This window comes from Prunus avium, chromosome 8 (assembly GCF_965620075.1).
Source record: "Prunus avium chromosome 8, drPruAviu1.hap1.1, whole genome shotgun sequence".
Taxonomy (NCBI): Eukaryota; Viridiplantae; Streptophyta; class Magnoliopsida; order Rosales; family Rosaceae; genus Prunus; species Prunus avium.
The window spans coordinates 28,721,366-28,732,371 of NC_142291.1; the positions used below are offsets into that span (position 1 = coordinate 28,721,366).

Consider the following 11,006-nt stretch of genomic DNA (forward strand, 5'->3'; position numbering starts at 1 on the left):
AGGAGGTTTGTGAACTTGGAGAATTTGAGAACTTAGGGAAGGAAGAGAAATGTGTTTGTGAAGTGTTTGAGACATGGAGACTTTTGGAAGAGAAGGGAAGTAGAGAGATGTTTGAGAACTTTGAGGATTTTGGAAGAACATGTGTTTGAAAGCTTTAGAGAATTAGAAGAAGAGAAAGGAAAAGTGTTTGATATTTAGTACAAAGAAAATTTAATAGAATGATCTTATTACAACAATTGAGAACTACAAAGGGAAACTAAGAGAATTTGAGGGAGAGAAGGGAAGGGAGCTCTAGAGAAGTGTTTGAGAGCTCCCCCCCTTGGGGTGTGTTTACAAGCTTGGGAAACCTCACTATATATAGGCCTAAGGAAGCTGAAAATCTGAATTAAGTATGGCTAATGCATACAACACTTGTTTTATAAAATCTGAAATGGTTGATGCACTTGTATTAGAAAATCTAAATTGGGTGATGCACTTGTATTAGAAAATCTTGAATTGGTTGATGCACTTCACCAATAGATCCCACCAGCAGCCCTAGCTCATCTTCATGTCACCATGACCAAGCTTCCAACCAGAAATGATAGCTCATACCTAGCTCACCATGACCAAGCATCCAACCAGCACATGCTGAGGTCAGCATGACCAGCAACTTCAAGGGCTTACAACTTGGGCTTCTCTTAATCAAATTAGGACTTTAAGCACTCTAAATTGGCTGGAGCCCAAGTTGTAAGCCCTTGAAGTTGCTGGTCATGCTGACCTCAGCATGTGCTGGTTGGATGCTTGGTCATGGTGAGCTAGGTATGAGCTATCATTTCTGGTTGGAAGCTTGGTCATGGTGACATGAAGATGAGCTAGGGCTGCTGGTGGGATCTATTGGTGAAGTGCATCAACCAATTCAAGATTTTCTAATACAAGTGCATCACCCAATTTAGATTTTCTAATACAAGTGCATCAACCATTTCAGATTTTATAAAACAAGTGTTGTATGCATTAGCCATACTTAATTCAGATTTTCAGCTTCCTTAGGCCTATATATAGTGAGGTTTCCCAAGCTTGTAAACACACCCCAAGGGGGGGAGCTCTCAAACACTTCTCTAGAGCTCCCTTCCCTTCTCTCCCTCAAATTCTCTTAGTTTCCCTTTGTAGTTCTCAATTGTTGTAATAAGATCATTCTATTAAATTTTCTTTGTACTAAATATCAAACACTTTTCCTTTCTCTTCTTCTAATTCTCTAAAGCTTTCAAACACATGTTCTTCCAAAATCCTCAAAGTTCTCAAACATCTCTCTACTTCCCTTCTCTTCCAAAAGTCTCCATGTCTCAAACACTTCACAAACACATTTCTCTTCCTTCCCTAAGTTCTCAAATTCTCCAAGTTCACAAACCTCCTCAAAGTTCTCAAACACTTCCTTTCTTCCTCAAAGTTCTCTTAGTTTCCTTAATGTTTTCTTAGTTGTAATTTATTTTTCTTTGTTATGTAAATTCTTTTCTTAAGTTTTCAAGTTGAATTAGTTTCCAAGTTTCAATTATGGTTTTTGTTCTTATTCATTATGCTTATAAGTTAATATGCTAGTTTGAATGATTGATCACCATTTAGGCTTGCATGTTAGCTATCTTGGTTTGAATTAAGAGTATACACCATGCTTTAATTCGAATTGAACTATGAATAGGAAGAGTATGTATGGACATTCGACAACAGGGATTAGATACATACTTGGTTGTTTAAAATGTTCTTCTATGCTTAATGGGTTCCTAATGCTTAATTTTAGGTTAGACAACAAATGATCAAATTAGGGAATTAGGAACACAAGGTTATGACCACACACCATGGCTTAATCATACTTTAGCTAGAATCAATCCATTAATCTAAATTGAACTTGGGAACTTATTTGCTTGAGTTACTTATTTCTTTCTTCCTTGTTTTATGTTCTTTGTTTTTGTTTCTATTTTGTGTAGGGAAACTAAATTGGATCATTCAATCACCAATCCCTGTGGAATCGACCTCGCACTTACATATGCTATACTACCAACGGTTCGTGCACTTGCGAGTATCACAAGTTGAGGATGCAGCTTAATCCATTTTGGTGGAGCTAAATCTACGCAACAACCAGTACTAGCATTGGTACAAACAAAAGCAACCAAAGATGATGGCACTACACACCTCAATTTTTTGGGGACAATGCATGGCTCCTGATTCCTCCTCAACAATGATGTGGCCTCTTTAAAAAATGACACATGTTTCTTTTTTTCTTTTTTTTTGTTTCACTGACTCTCCCTCTCCCTCTTCTCCCCAACTCTCTCTTCTCTCATCTCCCCGTCTCTCTCTTGAAATTCTTAGAAGCTCATCTCTTTTTTTTTGCATCATTCTTTTGAAGTTTCAGGATTTCAATTTGTCCAAATTATGAATATCTCCTAATTTCTTTGTTCTTATTCAACTTATTCTTGTATGAGTTGCTGGCAATTGGGTTTCTTTATTTCGTCTCAAGCTGTCTGCCATATGAATTTTCATATTTTGGTTTGAACTGGTTGGAGCTTGTTGCTTTGGTATTGATTTGTTTGAGGACTTGAAAATTCTGTTCATTTATAGTGTTGAAGCTGTGCTTTCCCTTTGTTTCCTTCGTTAAACACACCATTTCCATCTTTTGGGTTTGCCCTCTAATTCAATTTTCAAACTTTGTGCTTGGTGCTATCAGAAGGACTATTCGAATTCTGCATGAATTTCTACCCTTGTGCTGTAAAGGGTGAATAAGAATTCTAGTGGTTTTTACAGTCTCGGGATGTATCAGTCGGGGAGATGAGAGAAGAGAGAGTTGGGGGAGGAGAGGAGAGTGGGTGAGAAGAGAGAGAGGGAGAGTCAGTGAAACAAATAAAAAAAAAAGAAAAAAAAAAGAAACATGTGTCATTTTTTAAAGAGGCCACATCATTGTTGAGGAGGAATGGCTCCTGATATATCAGGAGCCAAGCATTGTCCATTTTTTGGCAAGTTTTATTCTATACAAATTGCTTTTTTCTCCTTCTTTTTTTCTTGGAAAGAGGGGTAGATCTCCTTGCTAGTCTTGGTTTTTAAAAAAAGTTCCTTCAATTTATTTGTTGTTGAGAATTTTGATGCTCTTCACAACCTTATCCCTTGCCTTGCGTATTTCAGCGGTGCATTTGTTTGTTTCCTCGTGCAAAGTCTCAATTTCCCTCATAAACGTTTCCAGCTTAAGCTTAATATCCTTCATTGTGAAATCTATTTGCTCCTTAATTGTGGAGCTTGGAGCGAACAAGAGTGAATCGATCTCATTAACAACCCTATCAATCAGAAACTTTATGTCCCCCAACTCCTTAATGGAAACCCTAGTTCCGGCTTGTATGCACACATTTTCACCTTGCTGATCCTTACAAGCAATTTGAAAGGTTCCAAATAAATTGGTAATCCAATCTGCGCTTGCTAGCATTGGGACGAAAGCGGCGCCAAGAGCTGGCGCAACAGCTGGAACAGCTAGAACTGCAGTCACAATCATAGAAATAAGCAACCCGGCCACGGCAACAACGAACAGTATAATGGTGACCTTGCGCCAAGTATGAGCAGAGCTCTCCTTCTTCTCAAGCTTCTCGTTTTGAACTCTCAACTTCTCAAGCATCTGTTCCTGCTGCTTGCGCAAACACTCAACCTTTTCGAGCAACCTTTCAGCAGAAGAAAAGTTGCCATAGACATCACCAGAGGCACTGAGACTCTTCAACCTCTTGGAAATCCTCACGTAGTGGCGTGTTCCCATGGCAGTCTCCATTGCAAAGCACTCTTGAGTCACGTATTCGATATATGAATGCGTGTCACGAGCTGCCTTTAGGAACCTATATAATTCAGAACAGAAATCCAGCATCTGCGAGCTGTTGTTCGTGTACTCGTCGACGAGAAGCTTAAATCTTTCCTCACTGGCCCTATTAAGCTTCTTTTTCCCAATCACTCTGCATCTCAAGAGTGCGTGGACGCTCTGCTCGCTCAAATAGCGCAAATATTTTGTGACTTGTTTGAAGAAACCAGTTGAAGGGCCTCCGTTTCTGAAGGTGTTGATGACCGCCTTGATGTGGGTTTTGAGGGTGTTTTCAAAACATTGCAAGTCTGCATCACCCTGGAGAGCTTCCTGATATGATGATATCAACCGCCCATCAAGCTTGGTATTGGATAGCCTCAAAGCAATTGTGCAGAGAGTTGATGTTTCATGGCTTCCCATTTTTGCCAAGGCAGTTTCTCTACACTCTGAAACTACTTGAGACTGTGAGTGATGAAGGGGATGAAGGATATCTTGTGGTTTCGTACAATTTTATATTGTGGTTCTTCTTGTTCTGAAAACCGACAGACGACAAAAAGTTTAATTAAAAAAGGAAGGCGAAATTAACAATGTCTGAATGTAATTCACTGGAAGGTAGGCCTCTTAACATTAATGTGAAGAGTTTAGCATAAGAAATTGGCTTTTTATATTGTAGTTAGATAAAAACCATGTCTATGAGACAAGCTTGGCTTTCCGATTGTCATTTCCCAAAAAAAATTTGTTAAAATGATCTTTCACTCCAACTGGATTGCTCTTATAATATTTGCCAAGCAACCTCCCAATTGGTGGTAACTTTTTTTATTCGGCCTCAAGAAAAAGAGTGGTAACTTCTTAATTTCAGATCACAAGTTGAGCATATTTGCGGGATGGTTGAGAGTTGAGACAAACATTGAGGGCGCGCTATCAGTGTTTATCTTTGACAGATATAATGTAGTTTGCTTCGAATGCAAGAAAACTGTACGGATAATATTTGTTAAAAAATTAAAGAGAAAAATAAACTAATTGCAAATTCATAGTTTGTTTTTCTTATATATACAATCGATGGGCTAAATTACTCGAAATTAATCTAATTTACGTGAAGGAGGATTCGAACTTGGGTGCAAGGGGCGAGATCACTGCCCTGTCCAACTGTCCTAACTGTCCTAACCCACCACATATGCAAAATTCAGATTCTTATTCTGTATTTTTCTTCTGGAAAGAAACAAAATAAACTACATATTTCCAAGATGCTACATGGCGAAAATGCTAATTCTTGCAAACGTCTATTTAACATAGAAAGTACAATGCTTTAAGCTCTAAAGAAAAACCCTAAGACATAAGATACCGAAAAATTCCCTAACATTAAATAGACCTAATTGCTATACTAATTAGCTTTTAATCTACTGATATTTGTCCTCATTTAATTGAAGGAGGTCTCAAATTCGAGCATAAGACAAGAAGAAACAACAAACGAAAACAAATATCAGCCAAAGAAAGATAGACATCCTAACAAAAACGCTAGACAAAGAAGCAGAAAGTCCCTTTTTTTAAGAAGGGGGTTAGGAAAAGAAGCTCGAAAGTCTCTCAAATTACTGATTCTGCCACAGTTCTCCGCTGCATGGCAATTGAATCGGCATAGAACCCCGATAATATTCGGCCCAGTCGGAAATGGTATCTGGTTATGCAATCTATGAAAGAATCCAACGGTTGACGAAATGCCACGTAGGCAATCAATTAAATTAGAATCTCCTATATAACTTTCCATCCTTTCTCGCTGGACCCTTCGATTTTTTCATTTATTTTTCTGCCCCTCACCGCAAATCTTATTATAGGGTAGGAGAACTTTGCATATACAGTATACTTTGGGCATGGTCCGGTTTGGACCGGTTCTCAGGCAAAATTGGAACTGGAATCGAACTATTCATCTGATCCGGTTCTGTTCGAATTTTAATTCAAATACCAAAGAAAATCGGACCAACCCGGACCTGTTTATGTCCGGTTCGATTTTGGTTTTTCACGGTTTGGAGCGACTCTTTGGCCTAATTGATATTTTTACAAACATCACTGGAACAAATCAACGAGTCCATACCAGAAAAACCAGATCTGAAGTTATGAACCTTAACAGATAAAAAAGAAAAAACGAAAAAAAACCTATTTAGCAAAACAGATCTGAACCTCAACTGAACTTTAAATTTGCATGAAAAATCAGATTCCATATTCGAACAATAAAAAAATCAAATTCAAGAACTTAACCCAAGATATTAAAAAACCCAGATCTGCAAAGAAAGAGACATAGAGGGAGAGAGAGAAACATAGAACCAAGAAAAAAAATCAAAGAAAGAGAGGAAGAAAAAAGAAAAGAGAAAGAATAAGAGAGAAAAGAAAACAAAGAAGAAATGGGAGGAAAAAGAGCTTAGAGCTCCAAAACCACAGTTTTTTCAGGGTGGGCTCTCACATCTCTCTTGTGATGATGACTACCCCAAGTGCCAAAACAAAAAAACTCAGAGGAAAAGAGGTGGAAACGGAAAGAAATAAAGGGGGACTAACGTTGATGATGGACGGGATTAGATAGATAGGGTTAGGATATTAGTATTGGGCTATTCTCTAGTGGGAACATCATTTTGCAAACCTCTATATGGGAACACCGTTGGATCAAATCTAACGGATGATAAGAAGCAATTGTAACTCAAAGTGTGTAAAACGATTTCACTGGAATGTGGCTTCCTCCCTCCAAAACAGACGCACTGTGCTCTTGAAGACCACAATATCTCCCTCCAAAAAAAGTTCTGTTTCTCTGTCTTTCTCTGTGTCTATCTGTCTGTCGAAGAACATGGCTTTCTTCTTTTTTCTGGTTTGCTATTCTGTTTGAGGAAAGAGAGCTGTTCAAATCCCATGGGGAGAGCTTTAACCTTAACCCCTCCCCGGCTCGGAGTGGTTGCACACTTTGCCACCATTTTTTCATCAAAAAAGAGAGCTGTTCAGTTTTCTGGTTTGGTGATTCAAAACATACAAAGCAAGGTATTATCCCGATGAGCACATGCAATGTAATTCTTTTTGTGTTTTCATTTTTTTGGTTTGATGATTCTGTTCTGTGCACTTGTGAAGCCTTGAGAACCCATCTGGTACCCATCTGTGCTCTTGAAGACCACAATCCCTCCCTCCAAAAACAAATGCTCTCTTGAAGAACACAATTTTTTTTTTTCTGGTTTGATATTCTCCTCCCTCCCTCCCTACGGTCTACCCCTCTAATTCCTTTTTTTTCTTTTCTGGTTTGGTCATTCAGAGTCAGACCATACAAAGCAAATTACATCTACCCCTCATTTGTCTAGTTTGGTGATTCTGGTCTGAGCATTCGTCAAAGTGGTCTTGAGTTCATTACTTGACGATTGGAGACCACAAAGTGAGCACTTGGCTTTGGTTCTATACTGTTGGTTTAAAATCTTTGAGTTGGAATCCACATTTGTACAAGCTTTGTTGTTGCTTCATTGTCATATTTGAGGAAGTTGGAAATATTTGGGGTTGAAGTCGAGCTCTGTTGCTGTGCCATTGTCATATTTCTACAAATTTGGAAGCTCCGAATTCTAAGGTAAGAGATATCCTGTATTTGTGAAATTGAGTATTCGAGGAAAATGTTTGACCAAGTATATGGCCATTAGTTACGCAACTTTTCTTTTGGTTGAATAGTTACGCTACTTTGGATGTTGGTTGTTTTATTGTTTCACTAGAGACTCACAAAGGCTTCCTGTGTGGGGTAGAACGGTGTTTGTACATACTAAGATTGACCAGAAAAAACAGATTACGAAGAAACTATAGTATTGTTGATTAGGACAACCGATTAATAGGAATGCAATCAGTAGTTTAGAACTCTTTCACAGATTAAGAATAAACTATGCTAGCAACAAGCTGTGTTAACTAGTTGATTTGCCATACATCACAAGTTCAAAATGGTTTTCACATATTAAGAATAAACTATGCTAGAAAGAATCTGTGTTCAAGGTTTCATTTGCCATACATCAAAAGTTCAGAGTACAAAAAGAGTTAAAGGACAATATGAGAAGGCAGCGAGACGACATAAACGTCGATGCACTGAGTGCAGGATAGAAGAAGATGTCGTATATATTAATTGAATATATTTCCTTTTAACGATTTGTCATTATTTATGCATTTTTGTTTCGATGTTGCAGTTCATGTCCTGACGCAGACATTGGTGCTCCAGTTGCTGAGAATATGCAACCCACTCAGAGGGCGCAAAACAGTGAAGGTACTCAGCCAAGTATGACACATGCATTTATGAGGGAGTTTGATTTAATTCACGGACCTTGCGTTTGAGTATGTAGTGATACCTTTTGGCGTTGTTTTTGAATGTTTGGGAAGCTTTTGTGACATTTATGTAATCGGTTCATGTCTGTTAGGTTTTTTCTTGGTTGAAAATTAGCGATATTGATACTGAAGGTGCCTAAGGGACCCAGAACATTGAATGTATTCAACCAAGTATGACATGGGCATTTATGCATGCATTTGATTTAATTCACGAACCCTGAGTTTGAGTAGCTAGTGATACATATTTATGTTGGTTGTGAATGCTCGGCAAGCGTTTATGACACTTCTGTGATCGGTTCATGTCTGGTAGGTTTTTATTTCTTTGTAGAAAATTAGTGATAATGATACTTAAGGTGCCTATGCAGAGGACCCATAACATTGAACGTACTAAGCCAAGTATGACGGGTATTTCTGTTGTACAATTAAACACTCCAAGACCTTGTTTTCAATGGATTTATGAACAAATAATGTAAACAAGGAATAAAAATAGTGCACAAGAGATTGAACGAGGTTCAGCAAACTCTTGCCTACGTCCCCGGAGAGATGATTTCTTCACTATGAGAATAACACCAGTACAAGATCCGTTTGAGTTAAATCAACATAACCCAAAACCCAGCTACCCTTGTACACCACTCACAGTATTTTTAAGAGCCCTTCTCTCTCACCCACAAAGATCACTCTCTGTTCTTCCTCTCACACCCGTGTATCAACCTTTGCATCTCCCCACCTAAAATGGCCGAGCTTCTGCCCTTTTAATAACCAGTAAAAGGAATGGAGCTGGATGCATGTGATATCTCCACTAGCTGCGTGAGAACCAAGGAGGCAAGTTGCCCTCGAGCCCCACAATATCCTTTGAACATGCCTACACCACTTATTAGTCAACAACTGACAAAGAAACATGTTGCACTATCTTTTATGGGTTTAATACTATAATATTTTCACCAACTTTTAACAGGGATGGTTACAAGTGCCAAATTTGCAAGTCCCTCTCCTCATATAATACTGCCACCAAAGAATCACAGCACATCCTATCCCGAAAAAAAAATTCACAGCACAATCAAACAAAGGAGATTCACAAACTTTCAAGGACTATCAAGATCTGCTAATTTTTCTACCATCAATCTGTACAATTACCCTGCTTAGAATGGTTGAAAATTTATCAAAATTGTGAACTAGATACAATGAACCAACAATAATATACCCCATTTTTTTCATAACAAGTACAGAAAAATTAATCAGGAAAATACCACTTGTCGTCCCAAAATCCTTCCGGATAACAATTGACCTTTTTGCCCCCACTTCAAGGGCAAAATTGGAAATTCCATATTTTAATTTAATTAAATCCAATCTTAATAATATTTTGGGTCGGGGTGTTACAATGTAGCCACAGAGAGAGAGAGAGCAGAGAGTGGTTGTGGGAATTTTAAGGTTTGGGTCTGGAAAAGAGATAAGGAGAGAGGAGGGAAGTGGTTTTGATTTGGGGATGAAAAGTGAGAAGAAGCGTGAATATTTTTAGGATGAGGGAACGAGAGGGTTAGCGCGAAATTAGAATTTTCCCCAAAAAAAAGAGCGCCAGCGAAAAAAAAATGGGGAGAAGAAATCAATGTCTATGACGCAAATGCCATGTCATAGAAATCAATGTCCAAGACTCTGCCACGTGTCAATCTATTATATTTCATATTATTTCTCTATAATTTAATTTCTAAAATTCATAATAAATTAATTTAAAATCAGAAAAATACCCAAAAAATTCCTATGAACATCTTGTGATATTATCTTCTCTTTAAAGCACAAAAATGCTAATTCTAAATTATAAAAATACAAATCAATAATAAAAACTTAACTTTGTTCATAGATAAATCAAAACATTCTATCACATACACTCTTGTTTCTTTGATAAAATGATTCTCATTAATTTAAATATATGAAATCATGTTTAAGAATTGTTTAAGATAAAACACAATAAATTACAAAAACATGACACGTATTACCATCTTATAAGGCCACACACGAGAACCGCTAATAGGGGTGCTCTTTAGAAGCTACCACATGTCAATCTATTATATTTCATATTATTTCCCTATGATTTGACTTCTAAAATTCATAATTAAAAAATTAAAAACCAAAAAAATACACCGAAAATTCATACAAATGCCTTGTCATATTCTCTTCTCCTTAAAGCTCCAAAATTCTAATTATGAATTACAAAAATACAAGCACAATGATAAAAACTCAACTTTGTTCATAGACAAATCAAAACATTCTATCACATACACTCTTGTTTCTTTGATTCAATGATTTCCATTAATTCAAATATGTAGAATCATGATTTTTGGTGTATTTTTCTTATTTGTTGCAATTTTTGGTGTATTTTTCTTATTTGTATTTAATTTCTTATGAATTTGTTAAAGATAAAGACAATGAATAACAAAAAAATGACATGTGTCGCTATCTAATAAGGCCACATTTCTAAAATGCTGACGAAGTGGCTTTAAGAAGCTGACACGTGTCAATCTTCGACTATTTCATTTTATTTTTATACGATTTAACTTCTAAAATTCACAATAAATAAATTACCAATTAGAAAAATATACAAGCCATAACATATGGCAAATTTGAGAAATGATACAACTAACACCTTGTAAACCCTAAACCCTACAACTAACACCTTGTAAACCCTAAACCCTAACACTTTGTAAATTATTATTGACCCTAAAGGGTAATAAATTTTAAAGTGTAAAAATTAGAATTAGGGGCTCATCTCTAAATGTGAATGATGCAAATGAATATACTAGTAGACTTTGTAAACCCTAAAATGTTGTTTGTTTGATCACGTAAATTCCACATCAAAATTTAAATGGAAATGTGAAATTTGAAGTACGTGATCGTAGGA

At 37.0% G+C, this 11,006-nt stretch overlaps 1 protein-coding gene across 1 annotated transcript; it reads right to left on the bottom strand.

The window, feature by feature from the left end:
* Positions 1 to 2,298: 2,298 nt before the first annotated feature.
* LOC110748290 (UPF0496 protein At4g34320-like) lies at positions 2,299 to 4,361 on the bottom strand. The gene has a single exon (XM_021948286.2). The coding sequence runs from the start codon at positions 4,214 to 4,216 to the stop codon at positions 3,083 to 3,085; it is 1,134 nt and encodes a 377-aa protein (XP_021803978.1). The 5' UTR covers positions 4,217 to 4,361; the 3' UTR covers positions 2,299 to 3,082.
* Between the last annotated feature and the right edge of the window lie 6,645 nt (positions 4,362 to 11,006).

What these genes read in the sequence shown, in the direction of transcription:
- LOC110748290 (XM_021948286.2), bottom strand. Translation starts at nt 4,216, where the DNA reads ATGGGAAGCCATGAAACATCAACTCTCTGCACAATTGCTTTGAGGCTA.